The sequence below is a fragment of the Lissotriton vulgaris genome, chromosome 5 (genome assembly GCF_964263255.1).
Source record: "Lissotriton vulgaris chromosome 5, aLisVul1.2, whole genome shotgun sequence".
Classification (NCBI taxonomy): Eukaryota; Metazoa; Chordata; class Amphibia; order Caudata; family Salamandridae; genus Lissotriton; species Lissotriton vulgaris.
This window is the reverse complement of record NC_141693.1, coordinates 1286916120-1286930126: the sequence shown is the minus strand read 5'-3', so window position 1 is coordinate 1286930126 and position 14007 is coordinate 1286916120. Positions and strand designations below refer to the sequence as shown.

Here is a 14007-nt window from a genome sequence, read left to right as displayed (position 1 = left end):
GGCGGCGCCACAGGGACTGGCGGAGGGCCCTTCTCATCCCGTCACGGGCTGAGGCTGGCGAGGGACCCCTCGTCCCTCCATGGGTTTCTCTCTCCCCTCCACGCAAGCGGCTGCCTTGTCAGAGTTGGGTCGACGCTTTTCCGGCACCGTTCCTTTGCCACCCCGGCTCCAGCCCAGCCCCGGTCACCTGTGCCGTGCGCTGTGGGGAAGGTCATTCTGGCATCTCCCCTGGCGCCGGACGACAAGGTCCTGCCTCAGATTGCGGACTCTATGGCGCCAGGCCGACGTCGGGTCACTGACTCGTCTTCAGACGCCTCCTCTTCTCCAGAGGTTCGGCACTTGCCGGTTTCATCCTCGCCGGAGACGGTCTGCCGCGTCGTAGCTTTTCCCCCCGACGTCGTCTAAGGATGGCTCCTTGCCGTCACCGTGGCCGCGGTTTTCACCGGAGACCCCCCACTCCTCGGTCCCTCTTCCTCTTTTCTGAACCTGGCCCTTCCTTCCTCCGATTGGCTTGGGGGACGGCCGCCTAAGCTTGCAGCTGTCACCTCCTAAGGAGCTGCTTTCTCCACAGCGGGAGCAAAGGCGGGTGCTGCCTTTGCTCCCGCTGTTTCCACGGCTGTGGGAATCTTGCGAATGGGTGATCCAGCTACCCATTTCCCTGTGGATCTTCTGGAGGTCCTCCATCAGGGTTCTGGTGGTAGGGAGCTGCTGCTTCCCTAAAAGGGTTTGCTCCATTCATCTCTTCCGGGGGCTTGGGGCCGCCCCGCCACGGGGGACACGGTGCCCCAACACCTTCTGCACTGCCACCATCCGGTGCCACGTGATCCTGTGTGTCTTTCCCTCCACCCTTCTACCAGGGGCCCTCTTTTGCAGAATGCCTTCCCCTCTATGCCACCGCTATTGCCTGCCCTGTCGCGGGAGGCCCGCTGGCTTGACTCCGGGGGGCATAATGTGTTTGCCTCCACCAGCCTGTGGGACTCGGCGGAGTCTCTTATGTCTGCCGCTTCTCTGAAGGGTGCCTGTGTCGATCTACAGCACCAAGTGTTGGATGGCCGGGAGCTGGCAGCGTTTATTCTTCGCTCCGCTCTGGACATCTCGGAGATGCTTGGTCATGCCATGGCTTCTTCGGTCGCACTTCGTTGACAATCCTGGCTTCAGGACAGTGTATTCTCAGAGAACGTTCAAGAACGGCTGGTGGACCTTCCTTTCGATGGCGCTCTTTTGTTCCACGCCCCTGCGGACTCAGCCAGACAGAGGTTCTTGGCGGGGCTTCTGCCTCCTCCTACTCTTCCTCCTCCGCCTCAGTGACCTGTGAGTTGAACTGGTTTTCGGGAGGTGTTCTTCCGTTGGGGCGGGTCGCCCGAGTTGTGTGATCTGTGTGATTACTGTGTATTCGAATCCTTCTTTTTTGAACTATGGTGCTTTTGGCTGCAGGCCGGCCCTTTTTTTTATGCGTTTTTTTGGCTTTTGCTAAACTGTGTTGGCCCTGAGACTAGGCCTTCTGTTATTCTTATTGGCTAATTGGCAAGCCATCTGCGGGTTCTCCGCAGGTCTTTCTGTTGTCCTCTACTCCGGAATGTTTTTTCCTAAGTGGGTTCCCATGTCTTTGGACGTGACATGCCCTATGTGAGGTAATGGTAGTTGTTATATAGCTCTGTCATGTGCTGGGGAGGTGTGGTTGCCTTTCAGGCCTCTGCTCTCCGTGGCGTTCTGGTATGTTGCAGGTGCGATCCTCTTGCTGATAGTTTTGGACTGGCTTGAGTTGCGCCCCGGGCTGTCTTTCTCCAGGGTCGCTGCGTTGTTGACCTGGTCTGGCCTGTTGTCTGCGGCCTTGCTTCATGGCTTTGCTTTGTTCCTCTTCTTTTTGGGCTGTGTGTGCAGGGCTCGACAAATCCACTCGCCCGCTCGCATTTGCGAGGGAGAATGGACGAGGACGAGCTATTTTTAGGTCCTACTCGCCCTTTCTGACGAGTAGGAAGACAAACTAACTTTTGTCCTCTGTCTTTGAAAATGGAACAAAAGTGACAAGATAACAAGATTTAAAGGCATTTTTATTGCTCACAAAGGGACTGAGCAATAAAGATGCCTATAAAACTTGTTAACTTGTCACTTTTGCTCCGTTTTCAGAGACGGAGGTCAAGTAGGTTGCATTTGGGTCGAGGGGTTTTTCCAGGGTACTAGACCTGCAGGACTAGTACCATTTTTCAGATTTTTCGAGCCCTGTGTGTGTGTGGACTCCTCCCTTTGGGATGTGTCCGGGCCCTTCTTGACCTTCCTGGTCTCTGTCTTCGACTGGCGTCTGGCTTGACCTGAGTGCACCGTTCTGTGGTGCTGTCTGCGTCTGGCCGTGCATTCCGGTGCCGACCTACTGTTTTTATGCACCATTGTGCCTTCTGGCACTTTTGCGGGACAGTCGTCCTTGCCTTGTCCGCTTCTTCCAGTGGGCCCTGCCTTCAGTTCTGCCTCTCCTCCCTAGGGGTTGAGCTGGTTCTTGAGTTCCTTGTCCCTCTTCGGACGCAGTCTGTCCCTAGGTGTCCTTGGGCTACCCTTTCTGTTTCCGCCTGCCTTATTGTTGAAGGCGCCGTTCTTTCTGGCCTGTTTCCTTCTGGCTGTGTTAGGCTCGGCTGTCCTCTTCACTAGGCTTGTTCCCGTGGGGGGGGGGGGGCTTGCCTTTGCTCTACCTCTTCTCCTTGGAGTCTCTAGGTTGCTCTTCTTCCTAGGTGCTCCTCTTCCTCATTTGGGCCTTGGGGCTTCTGGGGGAGGTTCTTGATGCCTTAAATGGGTGTGGGGCGCACTGGCCTCCTTTTGCCTTGCCCCAGTTTCTCCTGCTGATGGACGGCGGGCTGCCTCTCGTCTTGTCTTCCCGCATCCCCTCTGGGGTTGGTGGTCTAATAGATGCAGGGGTTCCCATTGCCTAGGGGGACAGGGCTCTTTTACCTGTTGACCTCGTCCCCTGTGGGACCCTCTATTATGTCCAGGCTGGTGGGATCCTCTTGCAGACCCTCCTTCCCCTTGGGTATGACTAGGGTATCTATTCTACGTTAAGGAATCTGCGGCTAGTAGTCTCTATCAGATGTATTAGTTACTTACCTTCAATAACGATGTATCTGGTAGAGACGATTCTAGCCACAGATTCCTTCACGGCCCGCCCTTCCTCCCTGTTCTGAGAGTACCTTTGGCTTGGTCTTCTGCATTTGCCTCCCTGTGGGTGGCTAGGTCTTCCGTGAGTGCATTCTGTCGCTCTTTCTGCAGGATGTTCGTCCTGTTTATTTGTTCTTTTCCTCCCTTTTTGGCACATTGGAGAATAGGTTCATAGGTACTTCTGTGCCCTTGTGCTCTAGGTGCCCCAGGTTGGGGCCTACCTTCTAGACCCCCTCCTTCCCCTTTCATTACTAGGGGTTCTGGCCCCTTTGCTATCTTCTAGGTTGCATGTTATCATGACGTTTTTTCATATATCTTTGTCTCCGGGGGGGGGGGGGGGGGCGCTGCTATCTCCGTACTGGCAGGGTTACTGCTGGCACTGCTCCTTATGGTGTTGTTCTTCGCCATTCCTTTTCCCAATTTTTCTGCTCTTTCGCACATTGTTCCTATACTATCACAAGTTTTGTCTGATGGCTCCGCGTTGTGGCGCGGAAAAGTTCTCTGACGAAAACTGACGTGGGCGCGCTGGGGTGGGACTTATGTGACCTCGCTGACGTCACATACACGGACAACGTCAGGGCGAAGTCGTGTGATGCCGTCCCCCGGCGCGCAGGGCTGCTGTGGCAAAAAAAAATCCCGATCCAGTCTCGCACCTTGGGATAGTCCTACATAAAGGAATCTGCGGCTAGAATCGTCTCTACCAGATACAATATTACCGAAGGTAAGTAACTCGTACTTCAGCCACTGGAGAGTAAAAAAAAGTTGAAGAAAATGGGGAGCATAGAAAAAAGGTGATGGGTTGTGGACCTGAAAGACAACAGGACAAGGTCTGCGTAAAACTACAAAAGGAAGAGGTTCAGCGGCCCCGCATCATGTGCAGGTGCTCCATCACAGGTAAGGTGCGGGTTCTGTTCATAGCCCGGACCCATGGACTAGACCAACAGTATAAATCTTCCCAATCAATTTGCTTCGTATGTATTGATGCATCTGTCCCAGATAAGGAGCTTCTAGTCAAGGCTGTCAAATGTTGTCAATTTCCCAAAACCCATTTAGCTCAAATTAATTTGAAAGCTATCCTTTATTCTTGCACGAAAACTGTTTTAGGAATGGGTTTTTTAAAACATTAAATTATCCCATGTTGCAAGATGGAATAAGATTTGCAAGTGCAATTTATTTCCCTGGAAGGAAAGGTAATATTACCTACTTAGTTTGTGGGTTTCCAAATGCCTCTGAGCAGATGTATGCTATTGCTCTCAACCATGGTCCTAGCTAATAGTTCCTGTCTTCCTAGGTGGAGTCCGGTGCCACCAGCCAGAATGTGAAGCTCTCGGAGGCCCTGGAGCTGGAGCTGCAGAGTCTGAGGAAGGGGCTGGACAAGGTGGAGAGCGGCATCCAGCAGTGTAAGTGCAGGGAGGAAGAGTCTGTGAAGGTTCACTCCTCTGTCAGTAAGTGAATGAAGTCCGTCAGTTGTAGGTGTTGCTGAAAGTAAGAAGAAGAAAGTGTGGTTCAGGTAAGCGGTATTGTAACACTTTCTATGGAAGACTCTGATACGTTCAGTCAATCACAGAAGTCTTAAAATTAGTCCAATGACTACTAATATTGGTCCTCATTCTATGTTCCATGAAAGTATAAAGCAGGATCATGCAGCAGACTGATGACGTTGAGTTGAGGTGTGGCGCAGTGGCCAGGGCGGATGCTTCCGGAGCATGGGGCTCACGGTTCGATCCCCAGCGCTGGCTGCAGGTTAGCCCAGTACAATGCGACTCTAGGCAATAGCTCACCTAATCTTCCCAACGGCCCCCAGCGCCTTGACACCCTTAGGGGTAATTGTTTGCGCTTTACAAATCCTGGTATTTCATTTCATTTTCCTAAAATTACTGCCACTGGGAGAAGCTGAACTGATGCTAGTAGCTTTATTTCCCCTAATGGCAGGGGGGTAACAAACGCCCCCGCAGGCCACGCAGTGCGGGGAGGGCCCACTCTCTTCATTAAATGAAGCGGGCCCTGCCCCCTCCTCAGCTCTTCTGAGAGCTAGCTGTGAGAGAGGCTTGAGCTGAAGCAAGCCTCTCTCCCTCCAAAGCAGGTGCAGGCTGTCTGCAGCCTGCTCTGAGACCCTCCCCCTTCCTCTGACTGAAGAGAAACAAAGTATCAACTGACATTGTTTTTCTTCAGTCAGTGGTGCCAGGCCTGGAAAGAGGATGGGGTGGGGCCCCAGAGAGCAGGAGGCAGCACACAGCACTGCACAGGACCCTGACAAGGATGGGGGCTGGGGGCCCCAGAGAGCAGGAGGCAGCACACAGCACTGCACAGGACCCTGACAAGGATGGGGGCTGGGGGCCCCAGAGAGCAGGAGGCAGCACACAGCACTGCACAGGACCCTGACAAGGATGGGGGCTGGGGGCCCCAGAGAGCAGGAGGCAGCACAGAGCACTGCTCAGGACCCTGACAAGGACGAGGGCCCCAGAGAGAGAGGAGGCAGCACAGAGCACTGCTCAGGTCCGGACCCTTACAAGGACGGGGGCTGGGGGCCCCAGAGAGAGAGGAGGCAGCACAGAGCACTGCTCAGGACCCTGACCAGGACGGGGGTAGGGGGCCCCAGAGAGAGAGGAGGCAGCACAAGGCACTGCTCGGGACCCTGACAAGGACCGGGGCTGGGGGCCCCAGAGAGAGAGGAGGCAGCACAGAGCACTGCTCAGGACCCTGATAAGGACGGGGGTTGAGGGCCCCAGAGAGAGAGAAGGCAGCACAGAGCACTGCTCTGAACCCTGAAAAGGACGGGGGCTGGGGGCCCCAGAGAGAGAGCAGGAGGCAGCACCGAGCACTGCTCAGGACCCTGACAAGGATGGGGGCTGGGGGCCCCCAGAGAGAGAGGAGGCAGCACAGAGCACTGCTCAGGACCCTGACAAGGACGGGGGTGGGGGCCCCAGAGAGAGAGCAGGAGGCAGCACAGAGCACTGCTCAGGACCCTGACAAGGACAGGGGCTGGGGGCCCCAGAGAGAGAGGAGGCAGCACAGAGCACTGCTCTGGACCCTGACAAGGACGGTGGCTGGAGGCCCCAGAGAGAGAGGAGGCAGCACAGAGCACTGCTGGGGACCCTGACCAGGACGGGGGCTGGGGCCCCCAGAGAGAGAGCAGGAGGCAGCACCGAGCACTGCTCGGAACCCTGACAGGGACGAGGGCTGGGGGCCCTAGAGAGAGAGGAGGCAGCACAGAGCACTGCTTGGGACTCTGACAAGTGACGGGGCTGGGGGCCCCAGAGGGAGCGCAGGAGGCAGCACAGAGCACTGTTCAGGACCCTGACAAGGACAGGGGCTGGGGGCCCCAGAGAGCGAGCAGGAGGCAGCACAGAGCACTGCTCGGGACCCTGACAAGGGTGGGAGTGGGGGCCCCCAGAGAGAGAGGCAGCACAGAGCACTGCTCGGGACCCTGACAAGGACGGGGGTGGGGGCCCCAGAGAGAGAGCAGGAGGCAGCACAGAGCACTGCTCGGAACCCTGACAAGGGTGGGAGTGGGGCCCCCCAGAGAGATCATTCTCCAGAGCAAAGTTCATATGAGAAGGGATGAGGCAGCAAAATGGTGCCCTCAGGTAAGCATTGGTTAGAAGCACTATGTGGGCGTCCGCAGGGGAGTAAAAGGGGGGGGCTGAGAAGGGTGCAAGGCATAGGGGAGAAGGGTGCAAGGTAGAGAGGAGAAGGGTGCAAGGCAGAAAAGAGATGGTGCAAGGCAATGGGAAGAAGGGTGCAAGGAAGAGGGGAGAAGGGTGCAAGGCAGAGAGGAGAAGGGTGCAAGGCAGAGGGGAGAAGGGTGCAAGGCAGAGGGGAGAAGGGTGCAAGAAAGAGGGGAGAAGGCTGCAAGGCAGAGGGGAGAAGGCTGCAAGGCAGAGAGGAGAATGGTGCAAGGCAGAGAGAAGGGTGCAAGGTAGAGAGAAGGGTGCAAGGTAGAGAGAAGGGTGCAAGGCAGAGGGGAGAGGGGTGCAAGGCAGAGGGGAGAAGGGTGCAAGGCAGAGGGGAGAATGGTGCAAGGTAGAAAAGGGTAGAGAGAGAGGAGAGAGAGTGTGGAGAGTGAGAGAGTGGAGAGAGAGTGAGAGAGTGGAGAGAGAGTGGAGAGAGAGAGTGTGGAGAGAGAGAGTGTGGAGAGAGAGAGTGTGGCGAGAGAGAGTGTGGAGAGAGAGAGTGTGGAGAGAGTGTGGAGAGAGAGAGTGTGGAGAGAGAGAGTGTGGAGAGAGAGAGTGTGGAGAGAGAGAGTGTGGAGAGAGAGAGTGTGTGGAGAGAGAGAGAGTGTGTGGAGAGAGAGAGAGTGTGTGGAGAGAGAGAGTGTGTGTGGAGAGAGAGAGTGTGTGTGGAGAGAGAGAGTGTGTGTGGAGAGAGAGAGAGTTAGTGTGTGGAGAGAGAGAGAGTTAGTGTGTGGAGAGAGAGAGAGTAAGTGTGTGGAGAGAGAGAGAGTAAGTGTGTGGGGAGAGAGAGAGAGTGTGTGGGGAGAGTGAGAGTGGAGAGAGCTGAGAGTGGAGGCCCATAGGAATGATAGTGCAATAATTCTCAAATTGTGAATGCGCAATTTGCTAATCGCAATTTGAGAATTATTTCAAGGGTGCAGGGGTGTCTCAAAGACACCCTGCTGCACCCCTGAAATCTACATGTTTGTGCATGTGGCACACATACATGCCCTACAAGTTGGTGGTAACTTCCGATTTCTTAACACAAATTCGCAAACCAAAAATGTGTCATACATATCATTTAAGGAGTCGCAAAATTTACGATTCCTTAAATGCTATGGCAAAATAAGGAATCGCAAATAATTGCGATTCCTTAAATTGCGATTTTTTGATACATAAGAAAAATCGCAAATCGGCCGTTTGCGAGTCGCCAAGGCCGAAATTCTGCGAATTTCGGCCTTTGCGAGTCGCAATAGCCTTGATACATCTGGCCCATAACTTTTCAGGGTTAAGTATCTGCATCCTACAGGTTAAATCAAACAATTCTCACACATTATAACTCGTGAGTTTTACTTAGGAAGAAACATCTTGTGAAAATTAAACTAAGCAATACAATAGATTATTGTATTCTTTGAAGATATTTCTATAGGAAGATCAAAATCTAAAGTTTTGCATTAGTTCATGTTTAGTTTAGCATGTTTGTATCATTGAAAGTTTAACATCTCACCTTACCGACAGTAGGTCATAGAGAAAGTAAAAGAAAAAATGCATTCAGAAGTCTTTGTAACGTAATCTTTGGAGCTATGAAAGCGTGGTCCTCTCACTTACAGTTAAAATGTGAGTGTTCATTTTGAGGCCTGCACGTTATTTATACATGTTAATTGCATTCATTTTGATTTATTGAAAGCACCTTTTAAGCATAAGTAAGCGCCACAAAACAGCAACCCTTATAACCCACATTCATAGGACCACTTCTGACTCCCCTGCCTGCGGCCATGTGTCAGGAATAGCTCCATTGCATTGTCTCTGTTACAGAAGACTGTGTGGGCCTTGTGATTGGAGATTGACTGCTTCTGAAAATGGTTTAGCAAAATCACTGAGGGGCCGATTCACAGAACTAACTTATGGCAAAATCATAAACTTACTACTTTTGGTATTCACAGAAGGCATTTAGTAGTCTTAAATTAGGTTTTGTATTAAGTTAGGATTTTGACCTAATTTAAGACAAAATCCTAATTTAATACAAAATGGTAATTTAAGACAAAATTGTAATTTAAGGCAAAATCCTAAATTAAGACTACTAAATGCCTTCTGTGAATACCAGAAGTAGTAAGTTTATGATTTTGTCTTAAGTTAGTTCTGTGAATCGGCCCCTGAGGGTGCTCTTTGCGTGAAGAAACAAATGGACGGACCCTGGTGGGCCAGATCACTCCAGAACTGGAAAGGAGAAAGCGTGTAGTTTATATGATTAATTTATTTTTCCCATAAAGTAACCATGACCTATCTCTATCCCATACAGGTCTCTCGGGAGAGGTGCAGACCTTCTGTGAGACTCCAGACAACTGCGGATGGCCGCATCTGCGTGAGGTGAATTTCCCCCACCGCGTGCTGACTGAGCCCACCATCACCCTGGGGGTGTCTGGCCTCAGCGCCCAGGGCTCTGTGGGTGTCACAGTGAAAGCCATAGACATCACAGACTCTGGCTTTAAAATCCAGATCGGTAACATCGGAGACCACCATCTGTCGTCTGTCAGGGTGACTTGGATGCTGTGCGCGTGAGAGCGTGAGACCTGCGAGAACGAGGCAGCTGAAAGCCGAGAAAACCACTCTTAACTGGGAATGAATGGGAGAGGGGTACTTCACGGAGAATGTTGTATATTTATGCATCTATATTTGTTTTTTATTTTGAGCAGTGTGGCACTAGACTTTTGGATTTTGTTTGTGCACTACTGGTAACTCAGTGGCTGTGCCACCCAGGCTTTATAACCTGGTGACCATTAATTTTCATTGTGGCAAATCAGTTTTTATGTACACTGGTAACGAGGCAGCTTTCCTAACGCTTAACTATGAAGCAAAGTTGGTAAGCAATAGTTTTTTTATAAAGCTCTGCAACCTTGGTATTGTTTCATGCACAAATCTTTAGGTACGGTTTGTTACTTTCTCGTTTTCGACACCAGTGTGCTTCTCCACGATTGTGTGTGGGAAAAAGAAACTGATTCAATTTGAGGCCCAGCTTCCACTTATAAAGTGGGGCCTTTAATTCTGCCAACTTCTGTCAGGGTGAATAAGCTTTTTTTCTTTTAGCTTGTTTGGCAATAGTGGAGATTATTTTACCAAAAGTCGCAATTCTAGGAATAATTTTTTCTGCCATTTTGTTTCCAATGAACGCACAGTACCTTTGAGTAGTGTAGCAACATTCTACTCACGACCCCTTGATATTAATGCTAACATGAACTATTGAAAAAGGAAAAAAACGAAACCCGTATGTGCCTTATGAACAAGTCTTTATGTCATTCAGGGGTGCAGTATCCAGCACGCTGGAAGCACAGTGTTCTTTGTAGAGTATATGAACAATAACCTTAAATTGAGGTTTTATTAAGATGTTGAGTGGCCTCTTTTTATAAGGTCTAAAGGAATGAACGCACATTTTTGTAAGTTTTAGAGTTCTGTTTGAAATGGATGTCTCATTTTTGTTTTTACTCTCTCCACTATAAAAATCTGATAAAAAATGAATGTGTATTTTTATTGATGAGTAAAAACAGTTATCAGGGGATATTAAGCTAACGTAATTCGTTGATTTTCACAAGCAAAGCAATTTATTGTTCGGAGGGGACTGGCAAAAGCTACTTTCCCCCACTAAGTCTATATACAGCAGGTGTGCTTCGTGTGAAAACCTCAACATGTAGATGTGATAAAATGGCGCCTGGCGCTTCACCTAAGTGTTCCTGCGTGCCTTGTAATGCCTCCTCCAGTGTTTGGGACACTGTTCTACAGCACTCGCTCTGTTCTTTCATTCTGAATTTTGTTCGCCGCAGACCAGCTATTGGTCCTTCTACAGATATCTTTCAAGCTCTTGCTTGATGGCTGGGATGATGGGCATCAGCAGTAAGGAGTGTTGTTTTCTCCAGTGCCTTTATTAGGCGTGACCAAGGTGCACATCCTTTGCATTTTGACATTCTTGACAAGTTTTAATAGGTTATACTTCTACTTGCGTTTTTGTGGATTGAGTTACAGGTCACAAGCAATGTGTTTTGGATAGGTTGAAATGTTTGTTAGTGTAATATGGTTGGAAAGACTGTGTTAATCCAACTAAAGAGATAATCGACATTGGGTCAATCCTAAGGGGTTATTGTGGAGCTCCTAGGATTTCATTTATCGGTAAGGCACAGGACTATGTGTGTAAATCTGTTCTTTGCAGATAGCCAATCTTATAATTGAATCGATGCACAACTACAGGAAACAAGTTTTTATTTTCTTGCACCTAAATTGAGCTTGACTTCTGTGGCCCACTTCTTGGGCTATTCTTGGGAAGTGTTCACAGGCATTTTGGGGAATGGTAGAACATTTCACTGAAAGAAAAACTCGTTTTTTGTGTGGACATTTTGGCCTAGGATTTGATCTGTTGTCTTTTGGAAATTCATTTGGTTGATATTCATGGCGCAGAACAGATGCCTGTATGGAGATTTAATTTCAGTCTTGTGTTTAGCAGTGTGCAGTCTGTAGAGAGGGCGAAGGGCACCCAGACAAGGCCTAGGGCACCTAGTTTGTGGAAGTAGACATAAGCTAGCTAAGAGGCTTGGCATGTGTGTAGCAAAGTCCAACCAAGACAACTAAGCTAATAATTCTTCCAATGCCATTAAAATTGATACCTTCGTTTTGGGTCTTTATAATGCTACAAGAATTAACTGTGGAATGTATATTGCAAAAGTGGTCAATATTACAGAATTTCACTGTGATGTCTTCAAGATTCCACAAACTGGAGAAGCAACTCTGAGAAGAAATTAGTCTTCTGGTTGCTTAATCAACGTTGTAAGGAAAGCAGAGATGGCAGTGCAAAGCATACTGAAAAGGATCAATAGGCCAAGGGGTATTATAGAATGGTCTGCTTTAGCTCTATCAGGAGGGAGCAGTATTCATCAGTAGCTGTTGCTATATTTTGCCAAGCTGCCATTGTTGTTGCAGTGAATCCAGACTGATTTTTGTGTTTACGCTGCCTGACCTCAGAAAGGCTTTACTGGACTGACAGTGCTTTCACTGCACAACTTCTACGATCAGAGCTTACCATTACTAGACTGGTTTTAGGTTGGAACTTGTGAAAGTGGCTAAATAATTGCGTGTCCGTGCTACTTTGGAACATTTTAAAAGTTCATAATTCAGCAAATGTGTTAGAAAAGCACCATTGGTTGGTCTTGTATTTGTGTAAGATAAATTCTGCACAAAAGCTTGTGTCTATAATGATATTGTACCGCACCGCAGATCATGACAGGAATGTATGACGTGTTCACATTTGTAAGTCATGTGAAAAACATTTGGCTGTCAGGCTAAGGTATCACTATTGGCAGTTTTGACACAATAGAATAGTTGAAACGGTGGAGCAGAAAACATGTTGTAAATTTCTCATGTTGGCTTCTGACAAGTCTACTGATCTCGCTGCTGAATGCCAAGCACAGCAATGGTAGCAGATAATACTTTAGATCTATTTGGTGTTCGTTGATCCCTTTGTCCTGTAATACATGATGTTGCAAGTCCTCAAGCAAACAAAACAAATCTTCAAAGTGAATCCTGACATTTCTGAGCATCAGCCATTCCTGTTTTACATGCTGGAGGGCTGCATTAGCGGGTCATTTTGGAGATGTAACGAATCCCATAGTTGCTGTCTGTAATCTTGGCTATGCTGTTATGATTCCTAAAGATACAGATTTTTGGGTGAAATCCTTGGATCCAAGGTCCTCGTAGTTTACGGGTAAGCGCCTGAAGGCTTAAAAACAATGAATGGTGTGGTGTAAGTAGATTGACTCTCTGATGAGTTATGTCCATTTGTATTCGGGGAGGTATTCGCTATTATTCTCTGTACTTTTTCTTAGACGGATACAATGGCAACATGGGTGCTTTTGCTCTTAACAGTGTTTCTCAGTCAAATTGTTTACTTGAAAATAAAACCTATTCAATGTTTCTTAAAAGTTTGTTCCTGCAGTTTAGGCTTTCTAGCCGAAACGGTTTGGCAATCATCTACTGAACCACTACTTTTTTCATATTTGCATTTGGGATAGTTTTTTTTATCAATCTATTTTAAATAAAAGAAAGTCTATGGCAATGAAAGCTTTTGTAGTGTTTCTCTAAAGAAGCAAAATGTATAAATGGTGATATTTGTAATGTCTAATCTCATTCTTGTATTTCATTTGGGCAATAGCAGCTGCTTTTAAAAGTTTGCATATGTTTTGCTTATTTCAAAATGCGCATTTGTAAGAAAACCCAACTTTTTTGCTTTGTAACTCCTACTTTTGTAGCACGATTCTGGCCTTTTTTGTGGCTGAAGACAATAAGACCCATTAAAATTTGCTTTGCTTAAATGGACAACTATTTTTTGTATCCAAATTCTTTTGACTAGGCTCAGATGCTTTTTATAACTGGATAGAGCACACATATGTGGAGTGAGACCTGCTTCTAAAATGTAACCAGTGATTTTTGATTGCATGTTATTTCTAAAAGCCTTTGGTCCATGACATATTTGTGTAAAAAATATTAAAACATGAAATCTATAGCATTTGTTAAGAAAAAGCTTGCTGTTTATAGGTAATCTGTACAACAACAAAAAACAAAGAATACCAGAGTAGGTAAATTATTATTAACTATTGCCTGTACTCACCCAAAGTAGATTTCAAAAGGTGTACTCCTTTCTGGCTGGGATCACTCCTCCTTCATGCCTTTTGCTAGCCTCTGCGTGCTGATTGCTACTTCAAAAGACTGCTCAAACAATCTACATGATGGAAAAGAAACATTTCTGGAATTGCTAAATGAGGTAGGTGTGTTTGAGAAAGATGGTTCTGATAGATAATTTTAACCAGAGGCTCCTCACCTTGTGAATTTACCCTGGCATCGGACTGGATCTGGAATATATTCATAGCAACTCCCATAACCCTTAAGTGGAGTTGTGCCATTCCATTTTCAGTCCGTCCTACCACAGATGTGATATAGGGCCACTATATCTGCACCACTTCCACGCCCTGACCTCAGTTTCTTTCTTTCTACATCTTCCTACACGGATTCAGAGTTTGCTCCTTCGAGTTTGTCAGACTTGGCTGTTTTCCGACCCAAAATGTTTCCAGTGTACAAAGGACACATCTGCTAAGGCCACAGGATTCAAGCGGATGTAAGAATTTCCATAAACATATGTCAGTGATGGAAACATGAGGTCTTTCTCTGGTATCTTATC

General features: G+C 48.2%; 1 protein-coding gene across 1 annotated transcript in view; it reads left to right on the top strand.

The window, feature by feature from the left end:
* Positions 1-13148, top strand: part of LOC147712474 (uncharacterized) — a 119013-nt gene extending 105865 nt beyond the window's left edge. The window contains exons 4-5 of the mRNA XM_086923162.1: positions 4433-4541; positions 9094-13148. Coding sequence (XP_086779288.1) covers positions 4433-4541; positions 9094-9353 — 369 coding nt within the window. The 3' untranslated portion in view covers positions 9354-13148. The remainder of the gene's footprint in view (positions 1-4432; positions 4542-9093) is intronic.
* The last annotated feature ends 859 nt before the right edge of the window (positions 13149-14007 follow it).